General features: G+C 32.4%; 1 protein-coding gene across 1 annotated transcript; it reads right to left on the minus strand.

The window, feature by feature from the left end:
* Positions 1-282: 282 nt before the first annotated feature.
* Positions 283-24,278, minus strand: LOC111715284 (bestrophin-4). Its single transcript, XM_023490593.1, has 18 exons — positions 24,102-24,278; positions 23,194-23,269; positions 22,953-22,990; positions 17,697-17,814; positions 16,485-16,588; positions 16,137-16,163; positions 14,940-15,045; positions 8,230-8,275; positions 6,950-7,092; positions 6,183-6,263; positions 5,712-5,759; positions 5,426-5,548; positions 5,160-5,271; positions 4,329-4,452; positions 2,826-2,879; positions 1,707-1,799; positions 1,009-1,075; positions 283-516 (listed from the first exon to the last, which is right to left on the minus strand). The coding sequence occupies exons 2-18, from the start codon at positions 23,221-23,223 to the stop codon at positions 298-300; spliced, it is 1,533 nt and encodes a 510-aa protein (XP_023346361.1). The 5' UTR covers positions 23,224-23,269; positions 24,102-24,278; the 3' UTR covers positions 283-297.
* Between the last annotated feature and the right edge of the window lie 309 nt (positions 24,279-24,587).

Raw genomic sequence — 24,587 nt, forward strand, 5'->3', positions numbered from 1 at the left:
ATTTGTTTTTAACGATTAAAGATCTGTTGAAAAGATCGATGTGCAAGTTTTGATTTTCTGACATGCAATTTTTTAACCGATAAATTCAGGTTTCCCATCTTGGACTTGAAACCCAAACCAGAGCCTTGTATTTCAAATGAAAATAATTGATTTTTTGCCGCAAACTCAAATATCCTATAAACCCCTTTATACCTTTAATATTTCCTATCTATCTATATGAAAAAGCTCTTCGCATATATATATATATGAGCGAAGGGGTTCCCTAGCAAAACGGCAGGACCAAATTGGAATTTTAATTCAACGGGCCACGCCGGGCACTTGAACTATTGTATGAATTTCGTTGGAAGTGAGATAACATTTAGTTGTTTTATTATTTTTTATTATTTTTTCATTATTTTGGGAGGAATATTTATTTATAAATGTTTTCCTGTAATCATCTTCATCAAACTCTGATTGCAATTCATCTTCATTTTTCTCATAGCTTTCATTGTTAACTCCCTCCTGCTCCTCTTGTTCCTTTAAACAAACATTAAAGAGAATGCTCCCGAAAATGAAAGAGGGGCAATGTTGATTCTATCATATATTATAATAGGTTTTACCGGATTACTAAATAGATCAATTTTAGTTAAGCACCGAAAAATTTCATTTGTTTTATACATCATAATGCCTTCCATCTATTACTATTGAAATTAGGTATGTACGTAACCCTAAAGGGTTACGTAAAAAAGATGAGAATTTAATGACGACCTTAAAATCCGTCAGAAATCACGGTCTAATGGTTAAATTCAAATTTCTGTCATAAATAATGTTTTTTATTGGTATGATAGATGAATTGGTAAAAAGAAACCTGTTTACAGTTGTACGGGAATGGAAAATTTAAATTACTTAATACTTTATGTACATTATGTACATTGTGCAATCATCTCTGAAGTCTTATCCTTTGTGGGTAACCCTTACAATGTAGACATAACTGAAAAACTTTTTGAAACTGAAAATTGTTTTATTTACCTGCTGCATTTTTAATATCTCATTAGCAGCGTAGATTTTTTCTTTTTGTGACAGTTTGCTAGATTTTCTGAGAAAATAAAAATAATTTTTTTATAATTTCTATTTTATTTTATTTTGTAATTTTATGTTTTTATAATTTTCTTTCCTTTAAAGGGAGTGTACGCTTAATTTCAAGTGACCTTTCATGCAAATATGACAATAAAACCTTTATCTGATCTATAATTTGGAAGATATCGTCGTTTTTTAGAGTTAAAGGAGTTTAGTTATTTATATTAATTATATATATGTTTTCCTGCAGTAGAAATGCACAAGTCACATTTTAAATCAATTAGAAACTTTCTTATCTAATTTATACTTGATAAGACGAAGGGCATTGTCATTGAAGTGTCACTTAAAATTGCGCAAACAGTCCCTTTAAGTTGACAATTTCATTTATATCTTTATATTCTATTTTATTCGTACTTTTAAGAATCTAATCTCTCCATTGTTTTCTTGGATTTCATTTCTGGTAAATTTCAATCATTTTTTATAGATTTTTTCTCAAGAACAGATATCTTATAGTTCGAAACGATTATTTGAAATTATATCTTATCAACATTGAATTAACAATTTTAACATACACTATTTGAATTCTTTTGCATTGTTTGAATATTAAAACAACAAACTTTCAACGTTAGTTTAAAAAGTTTAATTTTTACCTACTCCTTGATTCATGTTTATCCTTGGAGTCAATTCCACTCATTTTACGGATTTTCTCATACAGGGAGAGCTGAGACCGATGCTGGGACTTTCTAAACAAATACAACGTTAAGCAAAACAAAAAGATTAAAAAAACATTGTGTGTAACCAAGGTTATAATGCAAGGAAAGTTAATTGCAGTTGCGTATACTATGCGTACATATTGAAAACAGTTCTCTCTGGGCGGAATTTGTAAACAAGGATAGATGCATCAGTGTTCGTTTAGTATCCGAGGAGGTTAAAAGCATTAAATTTTGATAATTTTGATAATTCACATAATAGTTTCCTATGACCAGAATATTTCATTGATTATTTATGTGAAATATGGATGTCAGGCTGTAACATCCGTCTTGTGTTTACATTATCGCCCAGAGACAGTACACTGCAGTACAAAAGATGCAGACACCTCTGAAATAACTTTCCTTACATTATAACCTTGGTTTACATCAAGTATTACGGCATAATATTATTTTTATTTTAAACTAGTTTTTTCAATCAATTTTCAGTTTTTTCAATCAATAATTACCACAAATATGTTTTTATACAGAGATTGTTCACCAGCTTAAAAATACAACTACATAATAGCCCTATTTTCTTATAAATTTTATACAGAGATTGTTCACCAGCTTGAAAATACAACAACTTAATAGCCCTATTTTCATATATTTTCTTATATTTTCTTATATTTTCTTATAAATTTTGTTTATTTTATTCAGTAATTTCTGCTTGAGAACATTGTTTATGTCTGCATGGATTTGAACATTATGGAAAAATATTTGGTTGTTTTTTGTAAAGTTTACAAACAGAGCTGAAATGTTTAAATTTGCCCCAAAATCTTAGCAAACCCTTTCAACAAATTTAGTACGATTTTACTGTAAAACTGTGGAATTGATTGTCGTTCTCATTCATTCTATTAACTAGAATTTCTGAGTTGCATATAATTAATTTTTTAAAATGTTCTCTAAAATATTTGAGAAATAAATCAGCTTAAACAATTGAAAATAACCAAATCCCTAATTTCTTTTCATGATTAGAAGAAAATTAAGAAGACTAATGGGTACCACTGTATATAATCTCACCTATCTAAATTATGTCCAAAGTATGTTGAACTGCTAGAGACAGATCGATTCGACCTAAAAATCGATTTAAAATATTATTTGAATTATAGATTATAAAAGATTAAATTATCTATCTACCATTTCATATTTCAATTTTTTAAATGTCTGTAAGAAATAATTAACAATAGAGACTTTTATTAGGATTAAACCGTTTTCAATTTAAGAATCTTCTAAAAAATCTTAATTCGTGAGAATTAAAGATTTGGATTTAAATTTTCTTTAGATAAGTAGTTGGTTAAAAAATTACGAATTTCTAAGAAAAAATATTTGGAGAATTAGTCCTTTTTGCTAATACTAGGGTTCTAGGGCGCTTCGCACTCAACTTCTAATTGTGGCTTTGTCTGAGACTGTAAGCATCTTCTCATTGTACAGTATAAAAAAATTTGCGGATCTCATAATATTTTTTCGCGCATTTTCAAAATTTTACAAAATCAAATAATTTAAGATAAAAACACTCTAAGAATACATATTTTAAGTTTGATGGGCCATAAACCTTCCATAGGGTCACGTGAGGTCCCACACAAAATTTGGGCCTGATCGGTTCAGAAGATTTTACGTTTATGGATACAAACAAACAAACACCCAGACAGACAAGCTAAATTTATTTTGCTAATAAGATCAGAGTTCTGAAAAGGAATTGATTCTTTGTCACAAACTCAGATTTTCTCTTCCCTATATTTTTGCAACCCAATGTCGTAGACCTTTGACATTTCAAACTATGACTTCTATTAGATCAAATAATATAAGTTTGAAATATCAAAGGTTCACGATATTGGGTTCCAAAGATAGAGGGTTTAGAAAATCAGAGTTTGTGGCAAAGACTCAATTCTTTTGCTTCAAATATTGAGCCCTGGCATACTTCAAATTGTTGACATAGCCTTTGTTTGTGGTTTAAGCTTTTTATTTACAACCCCCCTCCCCTAAATCTTTCTTGGAAGTCTTTGATACAATGATTTTATTTTTAAACTAAAGGTCTTGTTTCTAGTCTCAGATTTCAATGATTTTTGGCCGGAATAAGAATAGATGAGCTGTTACTTTAGAAAAATGACACAAAGAGAGAACAGTCTAGGAATTTACCTCATGGACACGTTCAGACTTTTTTGTATCGTATTTTCAGTTCGTTTCCATTTTATAACCGTAATAAGATAGAGAACAGTCTAGGAATATACCTCATGGACACGTTCAGACTTTTTTGTATCGTATTTTCAGTTCGTTTCCATTTTATAACCGTAATAAGATAGAGAACAGTCTAGGAATATACCTCATGGACACGTTCAGACTTTTTTGTATCGTATTTTCAGTTCTTTTCCATCTGATAAACGGCGTTAACGGAAGATATTTTAGACACCGTTTAAGGTGCCAGCTTTAACGTGCCATTAATAATTATTTAATGTAAAATAGCCAGGGAAGTAAGAAGAGGACACTACAAAACATAAAAACGCGTAAAAAAAGGAAAATAAATACCTCATTGATGCTACAGACTCTAATCTACTCTTCTTCTTCTTAACCCATGAGAACCTGGCAGCACCAAAAGGAGTTCCAACAGATTCATAATCACCATACTCTCCATACGCATATTCACCATCAGCTAGAATCAAAGTTTTTCATTAAGGTTAGATACTCTGGATGCGCTCAAATGTATGGAAATTGTCGTCTTCATAGCAATAGTCAATCAAGGCGGTAAATAATAGTGCTTTCAAGGCACATTCAAATTCATTATTTTCAAAACTGAAAGTTCTTAATCTTGATAATACATACAAACTTAGTGTTCTGACATTTATGCATTGATACTGTAATGATGATCATCCCTCCAAAATATGTTTGAGTCTTTAGCTGAACCGAAGAGAACAAAATCATATAAATTAGAGCGGGTTCTAAAGTAAAATCTAGAAGGCTTTCCGTCCGCAATGTTTCCTAAATTGTGGAATCTGATTAAGTGAAATGGGTCTGTTTTCCCTGCACTAATGATGTGCTCAATGTGTTTTGGACTGTTTAAAAAGTCTAAGTCTGATAGTTGTCTTTCTATGGGTCTTGCTGTACTAAAAAACCTCTGAGCCGATAATTTAAGAGAGTATCGTTGAATGAAACTCCCATTTTCTTTATTGAAGTCTTTGCATTTGCATAGATTTTAATTTAAGAAATCAGAAAACAAGAAGAGAATGTAAAGAAATCACATAAAATAGTATTTACTAACCAAAATATTGGTATCTACAAAAATGCCTTACCGCATTAATGAAACTGGGTTTCCGATACTGGGTTTTATTACGTACTCTGTCTTAAGTTTCAGTCTCTGACCTGAATCACTATGATGAGCTGTATCCCCTCTTTCAGGATGAGCCGCACCGTATGTTGTTGAGGATATTGATCTATTCCCGTACTTTCGGTTGCTGTACACATATCCATACTCCTGAACAGCAGTGTAAACTTAGATAAATCTGAATAGAACTAAAGAGAGAGTTTCTGTTTGCATGTCATTTGTTAAAACCAAAAGTCCAAAAAACCTAAAGTGTTTTAAAGAACCAAGTTATTACCCCAAATTTTTAAATGAGTCCTGGACTTACCTTGTCACAATCCTTGATTTGTAAAGTTCTTTCTGCTGAGCCCTGGAATTCCTCTTTCTTGAATTTCTCTGCGGCTATGGTGTAGGGTATCTCCTTGGGGATACTGTCATCCCAATAATGGTCCTGCACCAAACCAAACTCTCTTAAAACCGGTTTTAAATCAAAAATCAAAATTGCGCAACGCCCAAAAAATTATGTTTTAAATTGAAGAAATTGTCGATATAATTGATAAGATTAAGATTTCATGATATTATATATTTTTGATTAAATTGAGTGAGTTGATTTCCTTCATCAGTTCAGGAATTGTTTCTTGTTCGATAATCAGGTATCCAACCTAAACATAGCATTAATAACATACAGTGATCATCTTCATAAACCTGAACATAGATCATTAATATACTTCATGATCGTCGTCTCAACATCATTATTATTGTTATCGCTATTATTTTCCTCATTATCACCAATGTTATCATGATCATCATTGTCCATAACAATATCATTATCATCACATTATAATAATTACTACCTGAAGGGCCCGGCGTTGCCTGTGGAAAAAAAAATTTAAAACCTATTTTTTGAAAAAATAATTTTCGATTTTTTTTAGTCTATAAACCCCCCGGCCACCCATGAGTGTCCAAAAAAAAATTTGAGCCTAATCAGTCCAGCCGCTTGGCCAGCTATAATGTTTTGTTTTATTATATAGATTCTAATTATGATCATGATCATAATCCACGCTGATCATCATCATCATAATCACCTGACAATGTCTATCAATGAGCCTGTTGAGCTCGAAATCATCATCATCTTCACCAAAAGGATTTATCAGGGTTTCGGCAACCTGCACAAGCAAGTATAAAATGTCGTCTTCGTAAAAATAAATTTCAGTTTTATTTGTTTAGAAAGCTTAAAATTTTAAACATCAATAAAGCAAATAATAACTCTCTTTTCTACTTAAACTCTTGATTTTCTAGGATTTTAAATTCAAAGCAAACAAAAAACATAATGTTGCAATTAAAGGAACTGTTGATGTTGTTTTATGTGACCCTTTAATTATTTTGCATGTCTGATGTACAAAGGTACAGGGTGTCCCACAAAAAAAATAACAGTTGGTGAATATTTTGAATGTCTTCTTCCATCTACTGTACTAGAACTAGATTTTAAAGAATTTTTGCAGTTTAAAAAAATTTTTACTCGAATTTGTGATACTTTATTGAAATCAATCTAGAACAGTTCTGCTATATATAACTTTTAATTTTTTTTTTGGTATCAAACAACTTAACAAATTATGGAAGAAGACATTTTAAACTATGTTTCGTGAGACACCCTGTATTTCATGAAGCAGAGACATGGAAGAAAACAGAACAGATTTCCTTTCTTCCCTCATTTCTACTCCGATCAAGGTGTAAAAGATTTCGAATTGTGAATCATACATGGAACTCTTTGAACAAAAAGTAATTTTTAATCACGTCATGGAAAATACAAGAAAATACATAAAATTTTGTCTTGAAATCTATACATATGTACCTTAAGCCAGCCGAAGAAGAATATAAACTGTACAGTAAGGAAGATAGGATAGTACAGGTCTAGGCGTGTACCGGTGGGTCCGGTTGGTAGATTGTACGCAGTTTTATACGCCTTGTTAGATTCAGGGTTTATCCATTGAGCTCCTAAACTCTTACTTGTCAATTCTAAACTATTGTACCACGACATCTATTGCACAACGGCAAATTTAAAGGACTTTTAGACATAATTTTAAGTGACCTTCCCACGTGGATTTAACGGTTCTGTCAATATTTCAGAAAGCTGTGACTTTCGATCATAATTTGACCCCTATACATAATATTTTAGCCTTTTTTCTAAATACTTTTTTTGTCGGCATATAAGCTTTGCATGAAAGAGTATTAAATAAAAGAATCCATAAGTCAAAAGGTTGTTGAATTATAGACCAAAATACGTTTGATTTCAAACAAAAGAAACCGAATGGTTCTCACTCTAGTTAGTCCGATGAGTCCGATGCTATACTGTTTGAACTACCTACGTTTGAACTATTGTTCATTTGGAATATTGTTCGTTTGAACTACGCACGGTACGTACATGAGTAGTTCAAACAACCAATAGTTCAAACGAGTTTGTTTCATACTCATTTGAACAATTTTTTTGTTTATTTTGTTCATTTGAACTATTAACATAAAAGTTCATATGACCCTTAAAAATAGTGCAAATGAACAAAAAATAGTTCAAATGAAATGAATGAAATGAAAAACGATATCTTTTTTATTTATTGCTCAAATCATAGTGTAAAGTGTCTGCTGCCAATCTGGTTTGCAGTTGCAGGTAAACGCAAAAAAGTTCTTTGAAAAAGAGTTTGCGGAAATAAAGTACTAAATTTTGGCACTAAAAAAGTCCTGTAGAAAAACAGTCCTTGAAAAATAAGGCTCTTGAAATAAAGTCCTAATAAGACTTTTTCTGGTTCCAGTATGATTTCATACAAAAAAAGTCCTCTTAAGTGGAAAATGCATGGGAACAAAAGATGTTTGCAACCATGGAAAAAGGGGATATTTAAAATTTATAAAAACTTCTCAGAAAACATCATTTTCCAAAGAATTTGTTTTCTTCGGATATATTTTCTTCAGGACTTCTAAATCCCCTGATCTTATTTCCTGTGACTTTATTTAGGAAAAAGTTCCAGGAATCTAAAACATAAGGACTTTATTTCCAGTGAAATTTTTTCTAGGACTTAATTTTACCCATTTTTTATTTTACCCATTTTTATAAATTTATTTGTAAATTGACACATGTCATTCCTATAAGTGCAGCACAGAAGTAAGAGTACACAGCTAACGTCACAACCTGCAAAAGAAAGAAAAATTAGTAAATAATTGAATACAATTCAGGACACTGTATAATATCAATTTCGTATTTCAACTGCAAACTAAAACTAGAATTTTTTTTCTCTAAAATATTTGATTTTAACGTTCAAATTTTGGTCCTGATCAAGATGTTAACAGGCATAAAGTTTTTTTTACCGTAAATAAGAAAAAGGTATGGTGAACCCATGGATAAAGATAGATTGCGCATAAGACGACATTTTTCATCTTGAAAGATATAAATGCACAGAGATGTTTTAAAGATATTCTTATTATATAAATTAACTAGGTCGGTTGTGAACATTGGCTGTTCTTATGTCTTATGTACTTGTGGTGTACATGAGTTCTGTAGAGAGAAATTTAAGTTAGTGTAGTCCTTCTCATGTCCTTCTTCAGTTCTCGTCAATATAATATATTGCTCAGTGAAATATTGTTGTTTAAATAGTTCCATTCCCGGAGTTATTTTACACTCTATTATGAAATCCATTAAAACACCAAATCATTAAAGTACACTTTGACCCCTAGAAGTATAAGTTCGCGGACTGTACAATTCTTGGTGATTTTGCGTACATAAGCTATTTATCTATGGGTGAACCTAACCTTATCTATTTAATCTAAAATAATTATATATTTTTCCGTTGAAAATAAGACAGATTGAGCAATAAAACTAAACATATGATTTCTATTAATTCTCAACGGAAGGAGATTTAATAAAATAATTTATACTGAAATCTAAAAAAGTTTTGTGTTTTTCCTCTCAAAGAATACATTAAATTTGGGTTTCCCTATTACACAGAGTATTTTGGGCAGCGGCCAATATGTTTTACTTGCGAATGCCGCAATGAATTATAAGACAGAGAGAGAGCCAGTCGCGGCGCTCGGCCCCCTAGCCTGTCCCAGCCGCAGCGCGCGGCCTAGAAAGTGTCTTAACCTAACCTAACCCTAAAATATATACTAATCTCTCTCTTCTTATAATTCATTGCGGCATTCGCGAGTAACAGAGTTTGGCCGCTACCAGTATTTTGTAGTGAAGAAGGAAATTGCCAAAATTTATCACTTTTAAGATAGAAAAACAAAGATATCCTCTGCATCGTTACTCAGATAGAGGTTTAAAAAATCCAAGTACTGTAAATAGAATATCATCCCTGGTAAAAAGATGATAAATTACCATGATGCAATGAAAGCACTAATGAGATTAGGTACAGGGGGTCCCAATAAACGTGGGAATTGAAAGACGACTTGAAAATCGTATTAATTTATGATAATTGATAAATGACAAAGCTTGTATAAAAAAAGGCCGTGGATATTGTGAGCTGTTGTTAAAGTGGTCGTTAACAATTTTTGTATTATCAAAATTGACGTTTACACAATTCTGTTGTTATTTAATTAATTTGAATCTGGAAAAATCTGTCAATATCTCCGTCAATTTTAAAGGTGCAAAATGGGAAACAACATTTTGGGATTCTCAAGACCGGTTCCGCTAGTATATAATTGGGTATTTATTGGGACAACCTGTATTATGCTCAAGCTTAACAAAAAATGCCCACGCCTGGATGCTTTTGTCAAATCTGCAGAAAATATATTTTTATAATTCATCTTAGTCTTGGTCGAAATCCGCCATGGAGAGATGAAACTCACAGATAGGACAAAAGATTTTGAAGTTGAATATTTTGAATTATTTTTTTTTACAAATGTCACGAGGATTTTAACTTGTATCTATAAACTATAAAGTAAAAAGTGTCCTGAGCAGTGAACATTTTACTAAATATTTAGCAACATTTCATAAAGGAAAGAAAGAACAAATACGACATTCTCTTTACAGATTTCTGACTCTCACTGTAAACAAGAAATAGTTCTGATCATATTGATTCCGTTAAGAAACGAAATATTTTCAATTTTAACGGAAAATTTCGTTAACTAGCGCGAGCGGACAGAATTGTTATGTTATAAGTAAATTAAGCTTGGAAACCCAGCTTTCTCTAAATATTCAACACACTCAACTTTAACATGCTAAAAAAAAAGGTTAGAACATTCCCATGGTTCTATAACGAGTTCCTCAGTCGCAATTTTGTGCAAATCGGTCAAGGGGTAGCTGAGTTATGATCGGACATACAAACAAAGAAACAGATATGCCTATACTATCTTGGGAACACAGCGTCAGGAAACTTATGGTTACTCCCGCCGTTTACCCGCGCTTAGTCTTAAATTACGATTTTATACCCTAAACACGAAGCAAAGAAAATTTACGATTTCTTCCGGGTTCCCCGATAAATTTGAGGCAAATCGGTCAAAGGGTTCATGGATTTTGATCGGACATACAAACATAAAAATAAACAGTGATTACAACTTTATATGTAAACATAACAACGAGACGTTATTTGAATTTTATGGTTCGGTTTTTAGCTTGGGCATGGGGAGATGCAGAAATTAGGATTAAAGGAAACATTAAACAATGAACAGTGAACACATTAAATCACAAATCAGTAACCTCAACCAAATTGTGAAGGGGTGGGGGTGGTATGGAGGGATCCCCTTTAAAGCTCCCCTCTCCCTGAAAGGGTAATGTTTAAATTCTCTATATTTTTCTTCTCCAATCTTCTATGCTTCTCGCCCTTTTGTTTAAAATTTAGTAACTGAAGATGAATTTACTGTGCTTAAGCTGGGTTTTCTGAACTTAAGTTGAGTATAAACTATACAAATTGTATGCCCTTTGGATCGAAAACTGTGTGTGAGAATAGGTCACTTTCTACAGTTTATAGCATACCAGTAGTTTATCTTTGAACAACAAGGATTCTAAATAATCGAGGATGCTGCTCATGCTGCAGGTAACTTTTGTTCATTAAACGAGAAATTAAAATGATGTCACATCAATTGTATTATTTTGATTTCTTCCTCTTAAAGCTTATTGATATTCACAACACTGTTCTTCAAAAGCTAGATTTTTGATTGATTTAGAAGGGAAATCAATTTTTCAAGATATTTCAGAAAATATGTTTTATTAAAGGGACTGATAGCGTGATTTTAAGTGAGCTATGTCCCACTCACAACGGTACCCTGGAGTCCTTCATCTGATCAATAACTTGGAAGATTTTTTCGTTTTTCCGGGTTTAAAAGTGTATAATTCTGAAAATTCAAACAATTTTTCTCACACTTGAAAATAATTATTGAAAAGTACAAACATTCATTTCTAATTCAAGCTTGATCAAAGCTTTTAAGTGTGCGTTGTGAATCGGGAATTGCCATCTTGGCATGATGAATCCAGGCCCTTTAATCCTTCGATTCTAAAATCCTTGGCTCGCAGTAATTTGAAATTCTATCTTGGGTATAAAATCACTAATTATACTCACTACTCAGCCCTGGGTACTTTGGGGGTTCAAACCAATACAAAGAGAAGGAGTGGGGAGGGGAGGAGAGGGGGATAGGAGGAGAAGGAGGAGAAGGGAAGAGGGGTATGGTAAATAGTTTAAAGATTAAAAATATCAATAGTTGGTAAACGTAAACGTTAAAACTGTTTGTTAGACCAATTCAGTTAAGTTTTATTCCATTTTATTTACAATATTAATACAGTGAGACCCATATAACTATGCAATAAGAAGACGACTGTTAGACACAATTAATGATTTTAGAAAATCCAGTGAACATAAATCATATAACTTGTGCAATGCACACAGGCCCATTTTACTTCTAAGTTTATATTAATACATATATATATAATAATTTAACATTTTCACTGCCTCGTAGTCATGCATAAAGGGGGGGGGGAATGAGGGAGGGGATGAGGGAAGAAAATTAGGCTGTGAGGAAAATGAGAGAAGAAAATTAAGTGGGGAGGAAAATGAGGGAGGGGGTGTGGGAAGAAAATTAGTTTGGGAGGAAAATGAGGGAGGGGGGATGAGGGAAGAAAATTAGGTTGGGAGGAAAATGAGGGAGGGGATGAGGGAAGAAAATTAGGTTGGGAGAAAATGGAGGGGGGGGGAGCGACAGAGGAAGAGGGAGAAGGAAAAAGTGAAAAAGCAAAACTGTAAAAGATGGATGAGGGGGTCGGTTGTTAAGTCTTGGGTGGTCTAGTTTAGGCTCTGTCTTGGATCTCTAAACTTACAAAACCTGTACTTTCTTAACAGAGTCAGAAACTTAAGAGCATTTTTTTAAACCCAGTTACGAAAACTGAGTTTCATAATATTTGTTTATTTAAATCAATTTTGAAGAAAAAAAGAATTATTTTCTTTTTTCTTTTTTATTTGTTAAAATAAAATCAACACAGATTTATATAATGTATTTTCCCCTCTACTATTCACCCTAGTATAGTGTGATATAATGTATTTTTCCTTACTATGCCTGTCCTTATACTTCACCACTTTTCTTAACCTTCTTTTTTCTCTTCTTTAAAATTACTTTGTGCTTTCTGTTATAAAGTAAAGTTATTTGTTAATTTCAAAAAATAACATTTATGTATAAAACTTTGGAGAACACTGTAACCTAGAAATGGAGGAATTATCAAAATTTAACATTGAAACCCAGAAAACATGAAGGAATTATCAAAATTTAACACTGAAACCTAGAAAACATGGAGGAATTATCAAAATTTAACACTGAAACCTAGAAAACATGGAGGAATTATCAAAATTTAACACTGAAACCTAGAAAACATGGAGGAATTTTCAAAATTTAACATTGAAACCTAGAAAACATATAGGAATTATCAAAATTTAACATTGAAACCTAGAAAACATGGAGGAATTATCAAAATTTAAGACTGAAACCTAGAAAAACTGCAAAATTGTCAACATTCTTGATCAGATAAAAGATACCGTTGTGAATCGGACAGTGCCATCTGTACAAAGATGAAGGAGTGACACTTCAAATAACGTATATACATAATAGCTATAAATTAAATAATTATAAATATACAAAGAGGACCGGGAGTACAAACATGAATATTTACCATGATGACATTGAACCCACATCAAAAATAAAATTAATCAACGATTTTATTTTAGTTCATTGTAAAATAAATTTGTTCCTTAAAGGTTTGGATCATCTTTTATATTCCTAGTATGTTTTTGCACTGGAAGGGGGAACTTTTTACAAGAGTAGTCCAATAAATATTTGGAATATACAGACATCTGCCTTGGTTTTAAAGGTACATCATTAAAAACGCATAAAATCTAATGTTGTAATCCTATTCTTTAGTTTTTTGGGTCTCCTTGTAAGAAATATGCTTTCAATTGTACCTTTGCACTTTGAACTGTTGCATTTCAAAGTGCAGTTAAATTATGCAATTGTTGAGGTTTAAACAGTAGTTGGAACATGAGAACTATTAATTATGATGGAGTCAGGGGCAACCTAATAATCAACTAAATGTGCAAACTGAAACTTTAAGTTTAGCAGTTTTACTAACTCAATTGTCTAACCTCTCATTGGCAGAATCTGAAGACTTTTTAACCTATCATTGGCTGAATCTTAAAAGGCTTTTTAACCTCTCATTTGGCTGAACCATCAGGCTTTTTAACCTCTCATTAGTTGAATCTTAAGGCTTTTTAACCTCTCATTGGCTGAATCTAAAGACTTTCTAACCTTTCATTGGTTGAATCTTAAAAATGTCTAACCTCTCATTGGCTGAATCTGTAGACTCCTAACCTCTCATTGGCAGAATCTAAAAACTTTCTTAACTCACAATGGCTGAATCTGAAGTCTTTCTAATCTCCCATTGACTGAATCTGAAGACTTTTCAATTACTCCCATTGGTTGAATCTACAGACTGTCTCACCTCTCATTAGTTGAATGTGAAGACTTTTTATCTACTTTTTAGCTGAATCTTAAGAATTTCTAATCTCTTCTTGACTGAGTCTTAAGATTTTCTCACCTCTCATTTGCTGAATCTAAAGTCTTTCTAATCTCTCATTGGCTGAATCTAACAACTTTCTACCCTCTCATTTTGAAGCTCTCATTAACTTCTCATTGGCTGAATCTGAAGTCTTTCTAACCTCTCATTGACTGAATCTGAAGACTTTTGAATCACTCTTATTGGTTGAATCTAAAGACTTTTTAACCTCTCATTAGTTGAATATGAAGGCTTTTTATCTACTTATTAGCTGAATCTTAAGAATTTCTAACCTCTTCTTGACTGAGTCTAAAGACTTTCTCACCTCTCATTGGTTGAATCTTAAAAATGTCTAACCTCTCATCGGCTGAATCTGAAGACTTCTTACCTCTCATTGGCAGAATCTAAAGGTTTTCTTAACTCTCCATGGCTAAATCTGAAGTCTTTCTAATCTCTCATTGGCTGAATCTGAAGACTTTCAAACCTCTCATTGGTTGAATGTGAAGACTTTTTTTCTACTTATTAGCTGAATCTTAAGAATTTCTAACCTCTTCTTGACTGAGTCTCCTTGACTGAGTCTCATTGGCTGAATCTAAAGTCTTTCTAATCTCTCATTGGTTGAATCTAAAGTCTTTCTAATCTCTCATTAGCTGAATCTAAAGTCTTTCTAATCTCTCATTGGCTGAATCTAAAGAATTCCCATTTCCCATCTCAGTATGTTAGACAATTGTCTTAGTTTTTATCAGTTCTCCTTTGGTTTAAGATAAGAACATATTAAGGCGGGGTCTTAATGCGGGTATATTATCTCATTTTTAAGTCAACTAACCTGAGTGTAAACTAGAGGAACGCTGACCCAGTCATGATTTATGATGCCAGTTAGGTTCTCCCTGATGTGTACCAGTTCACTTAGAAGAGCTTTGACAGTCTGTGGCCTAGATGAATAGACAAACTAGTAATTTGCTTAATGGACATGTCCATGCTTTCTATTGTCAATGTCTTTCACCATATGTTGTTTGCAAATTTTGTCAAAATAAAAAAAAGAAACAAACCTGAATTTATTTTAATATATCAAACTTTATTATGGTGTGAAGGATGCATGATGTGTGTGTGTTGTGTAAAAGGTAGCAGCTGGTAATGTTTTCTGTATTGTATACTGCCTCTTTTAGCTGTACTGTAGTTCTTCTCTTTATCTCCTTTATCCACTGATGTTGAACTTCCAAGCTCTAGCAGAAAGGAGGTGGAAAAGTGAAGAAGCAAGTAGTTCAATTCCATGCAATTCTTTCACCATAAATGAGGAACTTTTACCAATTTTGTAAACCTTTCACCAATTTTGCAGATCTTTCACCATTAAAGCAGACTATTCACCAACATACCAGACGCCCCTTTCAACAAGATGATTCGTGAGTATTTCAGATAATTCACCAATCTCTTCTTGATAGGAAACTAACTTTGCAGCTCTATAGTCCAATAATCATTTATTTACCAAATATTAAATCTTACTGCAGTCATTCGATGATTTTCTTTTTTGAGACCATGCTATTTATCAGTCAAGACAATATCGTTGTGCAAGCTTCCTAAACTTCAAATAATTTACCAGAGTTTGCTCTCTCTCAGACAAAGTTTCAAATTTTTCCCTTTTTTTTGACATTGAGCACGACGTAGTTTCTAGTTCATTCATAATTAATGTCCGTAAAAATGTTTGCTAGGTACAATAAAATTATAAATCTAGTGTTGACAAAAAAAAACCTTTGAACCCAAGCAAGCAAATTATCTTTGCTATACATTTGTTCACTGAAAGCAACTCCAGATGAACCCCAGATCTAAAAGCCACCAGAATTCAAGGATAACCGGAACCAAGTTAGTGCAGTGCGTAGGTCATATGTCTGTCCGAAAATCCTATAACTCTTATTCAAGTAAACTGTCAAATTTGTGGTTAATATATATTAGTCATTCGTACATGTAAGGGTTAAATAGAGGGGAAGAAAGAAAAAAGATAGTTAGTTAGTTAATTAGAAATACCCACTTATTCGCTATCGGATCCTGTTTGACCCTAAACAAAAATATAAGAAAAGATACAATGAATGCTTGGCTGCAGTAGGGTTTCCAATCTGAATTCCGTCACGCGGAATTGCGCGCAACTGTGCGGAATTGTGCGTAAGTGTTCTCGTATTGCACGGAAATGTGCATAATTGCGCAGAAATCACAGGGCTCGCAATTGCGCGGAAGTGAAATCCACTAACGTTAAAATATCAATCCACATCTTAGAGTTGTTATTTTTATTTTAAATCCCTGCTAAATAGAAAACTTTATATAATAAAAAAACCTTGCTAAAATATGTATCTTCAATAACAACGTTAAAGTTGAATCCTACTTGATTTTCCCCTCCGCTAGCGCCCTGGCACAGATATCTGAGGCCCAAGCTAGGGGTAGGAACCACTTGTTGGCAGTCACCTTTAGATCATGGTTCTGGAGTACCTGTTTTAAAAAAAAGTTCACGTATTTCAAACCAAATTTATGACTTAAAAATAACTAGTTAGGCAAATAAAAACAAACTGTTTTAAGACTCAAAAAATAAAATCAGATTTTTGGCCGCTTTTATACATTTTAAGTTCTAGAATCCAAAAGGTAAAAAGAGGAATTTGTTTGAATCCGTTACCCCTTTGTATTGATTCCATAACTGGAATTTAGATATAAATACGACTTTAAAATGAAATAGTATTTAAAAATATTTTTGATTTTCACTGTATTTCTTAGATATTTCAAATTTTAGTCATTTGATATTGTAAAGTTGATAGTTTGAAATATCAAAGGTCTTCTGTTGCAATGATAACGATTTGAAAATTGGAGTTTTCAAGGTAGTGTTCAGGGTAGTGTTTAGGGTAGTGTTCAGGGTAGTGTTCAGGGTAGTGTTCAGGTTAGTGTTCAGGTTAGCGTTCAGGGTAGTGTTCAGGTTAGTGTTCAGGGTAGTGTTCAGGGTAGTGTTCAGGTTAGTGTTCAGGTTAGGGTTCAGGGTAGTGTTAAGGGTAGTGTTCAGGGTAGTGTTCAGGGTAGTGTTCATGGTTGTGTTTAGGTTAGGGTTCCGAGTAGTGTTAAGGGTAGTGTTCAGGGTAGTGTTCAGGGTAGTGTTCAGGGTAGTGTTCAGGGTTGTGTTTAGGGTAGTGTTCAGGGTAGTGTTCAGGGTAGTGTTCAGATTAAAATATAATTAGAAATTCTTTACATCTGTTAAAAAAGTTATCCAGAAGTGTTGTGTTGAACATCTTGTGATCAAACATTGTTCTCTATCTTATGGAGACGGATTAATTTAATCCTCTTTGATATCCCTTGATGATTAAACCCTACATGGGAAACTTTTATTTAGGGATCAAGCATTGATCCTCTGATTTAAAAGTGCCCACATTGGATATCGAGATCATGATGTCAAGATTAACGATATTTCACACATAAGCTCCGATCTCAAGGGGGGGTATTATATATCTATATCTATATAATAAAGCTCTTCTCTCATATATATATATGTCAGATATAGCTGGCCAAACGGCTGGATCGAATGGACTGCTTTTTTTCCAAAATTAGATTTTCTCACTTTTAGTTCATCTGGTCTCATGAGCCCTGCATCCACCAGATGTTGAAGATCAGGAAATCTTTTCTTCACACGAAAACTCACCGTCCTCATGGCCATACAGTAGGAGAGGAGAACATATCTAAACAATAAGAGGAGAAAATCAATCATTGTTTTGACTTACAGGCCTACCCAGAAAGGATGAGAGATCAAAGACGACTGTTTACTAGCATACAATGTTTCTTTTTTGTCAAATTTTTATTTTAGCTGCAGTAAAATTACGTTAAAGTCTGAGAATCAAATTCAACCTTCAGTCACATCTTTGAAATATCGACTTTATAAGAATCGATGATAATTGGTTGTAATATCAGAATGATTTGTTTGGAATTAAATTGATTTTTTTACGATCCGAGTTGAATGTTGCAACTTTCTGAATTTGTATTGACGCTACGTTCTTCAGCATGAGACGTTTTTAACAATTTTTTCCTTACATACGCATCAGATAGACGTAAGATTAATAGCGATCTAAAGCGCTTATATTTTGGCGTCAGCCTATACCCTCTTTTATTTTCGCGAACACTCCCTTTAAGTCTCATTTCTTTGAAGCACAAACACATAGGTTTGCCATTTGGTCACTTCGTCGCCATTTTGCATTTTTAGGATCAGACCTTTTAACCTTTCAGGACATAATTTTGTTATAATGGAAAAATAGATCATCTTGCGGTAGCATATGATAAAGAATTCACATTCACTCTGATTTCGATATTCTTTAGACTACACAATACACATAGATTAAGCCAAGACAGGGTCACCATTGAAGTGTCTTAAAGGCTTCGATTTTACCGCTCTAACTCACTTATGTGTTGTTGTAGCCTTAAACATGTATACATTAAAAACAATAAAGCATTTGTTTTGAGCTATAGTCTCACCATAGTTTGTGTAGAAGTAAATATTTCCATTTGCTGATAGCAATGATATAAGGATTCTTAACTCTAATTGGATAATGAGATAGATAGAAAGATTGTTGTTACCCCCATACTATTTCTATTGGTTCAGAATAGACAACAAACACAGGACTGATCCATCATTGGATCAGGCACTAATGAACTCGGCATACAGGAGTGGTCTTTAAGAATAAATTTTTTCTAAAGAGCTTGCAGCCTTTAAATCACAACTTTAATGCATATGCAGTTTTCATAACGCGTGTAGTAAATGCAGTTATGAAAACTTAAACATTATTCAAGAGCTGATTTATGGCATGTAAATATGATATTAAAAAGTGATAAAACTGAAACATTTAACACCCTATAAATGTAATGTCATGACTCCAACCCCTGCAATATTCAAAAAACAAAAACAATTTTATTGGGGGTTCAAATTTTACGCCTAAAACTTATAGTAAATTAATATTACCCTTTCTTATAATAAAATCTTGGCCAAAACTGGTAAACAATAAACATAAATGAAGTTCAATTTTTATTAATAATTTCCTAAAAATATCACTTTAAACTCAAATTCCTTAATACCACATATCTTTGCAACCTAACATTGCAACTTTTAATATTTTAAACTGTGACTATTAATAAAAATTCATAATTCAAATATTAAAGGCCGAAGATATCCGGTTGCAAAGATATAAATAATAGAAAATCAGAGTTTGTTGAGAATAATCACTTATTGTAGCTAAAAAACTTCTCGAGTTCATATTGAAAGATTGATTCATAGATTTCTTGTAAATTAGGCCTTTTCTCTGAAGTAACTTTGAAGAAATACAAACCAATCTAAACCTGTTTTCTCTGAAGAAATACAAACCAATCTAAACCTGTTTTACTTTTTAGAATGAGTGAAAAATTATCTTAATATGCACTATGCAAAATCAAAACAACAAATCAATTTCTTAAATCGAGTTCAATTCATTGTGATCAGGGGCGAACGAGGGGGGGGGGGCACCCATATGAAAATACTTTAAAATTTCACTTTTGCCCTTAACTAAAAAAGTTTCATTAAAAAGCTTTAATCAATACTGCCTTCAGTGTGAATATATCTTTGATATCATTATTTATAATTATACAATATGTATCGTTTATGTAAAAATATATCTTTGATATCATTATTTATAATTATACAATATATATCGTTTATGTAAAAATATATCTTTGATATCATTATTTATAATTATACAATATGTATCGTTTATGTAAAATATATCTTTGATATCATTATTTATAATTATACAATATGTATCGTTTATGTAAATATATATCTTTGATATCATTATTTATAATTATACAATATGTATCGTTTATGTAAAAATATATCTTTGATATCATTATTTATAATTATACAATATGTATCGTTTATGTAAAAATATAGATATTTTTCAAGAAACGTTTCCATCTCTATTTTTCACCCATTAAAGCTTACACCACACTATTAAGAGAAAGTGTCTGATGAGTCCACTTCAGAAAATTACATAAAGAATTTATTAACACTTGTTATAAGGAAGTGTGAATAGTTTGCAAAGTTCAAAAAAGAGGTTTTTAAGGGGGGTACAATGTTGCCAAGAGGGGGCACAAATTTTTTTTTCTGCACTGACGCGCGCAAAAACGAATAATTAATAGATTATGTGTTTAATATTATTATTTGTTATTTAAAGATCTAATTTTATTTCAAAGTTTGTGTAAAACAATTTCAACATCAATATTCACCAACCAGTAAACCTTCTCCCTTCAAACCTTCTTTCTATCCCTTCAACTTTCTCTACGACCTTCTCCATATCCATTAAACCTTCTCTCTATCCATTAAAAAATTCTCCCAATCTCTCAAACCTTCTCCCTATTCATCGTACATTCTCCCTATCCATCCAAACTTCTCCTTATCCATCAAACCTTCTCTCTATCCCTAAAACCTTCTTCTTGACCCTAACCCTCTTAAAACTTCTCCCTATACCTCAACCCTTCTAATTTTCCCTCCAACCTTCTCCTATTTATCAAACCTTCTTCTATTCATCAAACCTTCAACTATTCATCAAACGTTCAACTATTCATCAAACCTTCTCCTATTCATCAAATCTTCTCCTTTTCATCAAACCTTCTCCTATTCATCAAACCTTCTCCTATTCATCAAACCTTCTCCTATTCATCAAACCTTCTCCTATTCATCAAACCTTCTCCTATCCATCAAACCTTCTTCTATTCATTAAACCTTCTCCTATTCATCAAACCTTCTCCCTATCTTTCAAACCTTCTCCATATTCCTCAAATCTTCTCCTATTCATCAAACCCTTTTCTTCTCCCTATACCTTCCACCTTCTCCCTATACCTGAACCCTTCTCCCTGTACATCAAACCGTCTTCCTATACCTCAAACCTTCTCCTATCCCTCAAACCTTCTCCCTATCCCTTAAACCTTCTCCCTATACCTCAAACCTTCTCCAGATCCCTTCAACCTTCTCCCTAAACCTAAACCCTTCTTACTATATCTCAAACCATCTCCAATCCCTTAAACCTTATCCCTATTCCTAAAACCCCCTATCCTTTCAACCTACTTGCTATCCATTAAACCTTCTCTTTTTCACTCCAACCTTTTGAATCTAGTAAAATATTCAATCAGATATAACATGAAATAAGTCTGAAACTTGAATTATTATTGCAGTTTAAATATATTTATCCTTCATAAAACCTGCGTACATTCTATAAAACCGAAATCCGAAAAAATTCAGAACATTTCCGCGAATAGTTTACTGCCTTGGCAAATAAAAACCATGGATTTAGGAAGACAAGGACCGATATTTCTGCGTAAAAGGTAAAAATCTATTTTATTGCTTAATATCTTAAAAATGCAAAATTATCTTCTGATTTTGATCTTCTAATGTCGTATTTACATTTTCAGCAAAAAGTCAATATTTAAAAAATATAATAAAGCTCTTCGCTCATATAAATATGTCAGCTATAGCTGCCCGCCAAACGTCTGGATCGAATGAGCTGAAATTTTTTAGGGAACCCTTTGGTAGCCCGGGGGTAACATCGGCTAAACAAATCGACATTTTATTCTTCAAAAATCAAATTTTTGTCTTCAAAAATCTAATTTTTTTCTTCAAAAATCAAATTTTTTTCTTCAAAAATCTTTCAAAATTTGATTTATCAAAAATACCACGGGCAACGCCGGGCACTACTGCTAGTGAATTATAATTTTTGATGTTTCCTGTTCCATCAACAAAACTAAATTTTAAATATTCTTAATAGACTTATTACAGGGTTAGTAGATATTCATAGTTTCCTAAGTCTATAAGATGAAAGATGAAAGAACGTATGCACAGAACAAAGATTATAATAGAAGGGAAATAAGACTATCCCTCGGTATGAATTTGAGCTTGAAAAAGAGTTCAATGTGGACAATTTATGTAAACGTTCACAGTACAGCACAATAATACATTATGATCCCTGGACATAACCGTTACAATGTCGTCTTTTTATATAGTTTGTACTGAAATGAACTAAGGAATGTAAAGTAAAGCTTATGCTGAAATGAACTCTGGAATACATGACAGGTTGTCAGAGAATTGATTTAGAGAAAATTAAATAATTTTTAAGAAAACTTTTTTCCATAAAAAGATGTTCTAGGGTCCAAAAGGTTGTATAGCACAAATATGCGACGTACGCCTGCAACATGGTAACAGTAAAACAAAATGGCGGTTTTACACTTTTTATACTAAATTCCACTATATCTATTCTCTTTGCGTATATGCCTGTCAGTACAGTGTATATTGAAATATCTCCAAGGTCAGAGTAGAATGAAGGGAAGTAACACTTTATAATTCAATATTTTATATACAACATGGCCTGTAGGCATCAGGCAGTCATGTTTTTATTCTACAAAAATGTAGGGTTTTCGGCTGTAAATCAAAGTTTGAGAGATAGTGTAAAAACCAAGAAAATATATAATTCTTAATGCTATCGGCACAACTTGTATGTCACGTGACCCCCAAATTGAAAAGATGTCTGCACCATTTACAACGGGGTCTTTTACACCGCGATCTAAGCAACAACAAGATTCAGTCGGTTTTTAAAAAGTGTTGAATCTGTTAATTTTCTTCTCTATCTCTGCTGCATAAATCCGGAAAACACTCTTCTAAAGAAACCATGATTGAAAATTATCATCTTTTAGAGAAAAAACCTAGAATAGCTATATCTTTATACACAGAGCCTTTAAGCAGGGAAAATAAGAACCTAGCTGAGGGGGGGGTGTAATAAAAAGATTTATAAAATCAAGCATAAATTACCTAACAATATTTCTCCTCATAATACGCTGTCTTTCTTCCTAAAAAAAGAATACTTTAAGATAAAAATGAATCAAATGCATTTTTTTTGTTAAGCTCAAATCAGTTTAACCAATACTAAATGCATTTTTATTATTTAAAATACTAGGATCTAGAAATCAATGTGTTTTATTCAAAATAAAAGATATTCAAAGTTTAAGAAAAGACTTTCCGTCCCCCTTGAATGATTTAAAAATCTACGAACCTTCCCAGTAAGAAAGCCGAGAGTGTACATAGCTATCGCATCCGGCCAGGGCAGAAGAGTGTACTGCGTCCACCATCTTGAAATATTCAGGGGATGAAATCGTTTAGTAGATCTTGCTGTAAAGGGAGTGACCGACAATGTATGGTAGTTGAACTGAGAATGTAGTATTGTGGAGAATTTTCTTATGAATCATATGAGACGTTTTTACGGTGCATATTTGTTCAGCAAGAGGGCAAATTCACCCTTTAAAATCTTCATAGATTGTTCATTTATGAGAGATGATTTTTAGAATCGGTTTTTGAAAATTTATTCAATATGACCACGGAAAATGTAGTAAACATTATACAGTAAACTTATTATTTGTTTAGGAACAGGTTAAGAAAAATAAAAATTTACTATTTTCCGAAAATAAGTAATCTTATTCATTTATTGGTTTCTGTTTCATTGTTCACAAACATTTTCTGTCGATTTCCTGGAATTTGACATTTGAATTAATAAAGAATAAAAAAGTCAATATAATGATGAAAAAGAACTAACACTGATTTATTAAGAAAATTTTAATTGACAAATATGTTCCTAAACATCGATTCTCTAAACGTACCAACCCAAATGGATGATGACGTTGACTTTGCGCTCCAGTAATTATACATCATTTAAACGTTCTATATGTCTCAAATGGATCCTAAAATATTTCTCCACAATATGATAGTCTCAGTTCAACTACCATACATTGCCAGTCACTCCCTTTAAAGTTAAATAATATTAGCTTTGACATAATAAAAATGATAGACAAACGTAAAAGTTAAGATTAACATAATTAACTTCAACTTTTCCAGTTTATTTTGAATATCAAACTAACTTTAAATGCTAAGTAAAAAGTCTGTATCTACACGATGTTTATAACGAACCTGTTGACAATGAGGGATACGTAGAAACCGAGGACAAAGGTTAAAGGTATAGAGGTCAACTGCTCGTTACAATACGTCCTCAAAGCCTCAAATGCTTCTCTAGAGGCCTTCCACTGAAATAGATAAGATAGATAGATAGATAGATATAGATAGATAGATAGATAGATAGATAGATAGATAGATAGATAGATAGATAGATAGATAGATAGATAGATAGATAGATAGATAGATAGATAAAATAAACCCAAATATTGTTTTATTTACAATCGATATCTAGTGATTTTAAACATTTTTTGAGTTTTTAAACCAAAAATTCTGAGAATGCAAAATGATGACAACTTCGATCTATAATGTATTTTTAATCATGGTGGCCCAGCTGTCTATAACTCTTAAACAGACCACTGCACTGTAGTAAATCAGAATTTTCCAGTAACAACAAAAAAAAATATTAACTAAAACTTTAATTTTTACCGCCTTTTGACCGAA

This window comes from Eurytemora carolleeae, unplaced genomic scaffold (assembly GCF_000591075.1).
Source record: "Eurytemora carolleeae unplaced genomic scaffold, Eaff_2.0 scaffold1651, whole genome shotgun sequence".
NCBI lineage: Eukaryota > Metazoa > Arthropoda > Copepoda > Calanoida > Temoridae > Eurytemora > Eurytemora carolleeae.

What these genes read in the sequence shown, in the direction of transcription:
- LOC111715284 (XM_023490593.1), bottom strand. Translation starts at nt 23,223, where the DNA reads ATGTACACTCTCGGCTTTCTTACTGGGAAG. An exon ending in TTCCTCTAGTTTACACTCAG is followed by an intron (nt 8,276 to 14,939) that starts GTTAGTTGACTT and finishes TTTCTTTTGCAG; the next exon opens with GTTGTGACGTTAGCTGTGTA. An exon ending in CAATTCCTGAACTGATGAAG is followed by an intron (nt 5,549 to 5,711) that starts GAAATCAACTCA and finishes GGTTTGGTGCAG; the next exon opens with GACCATTATTGGGATGACAG.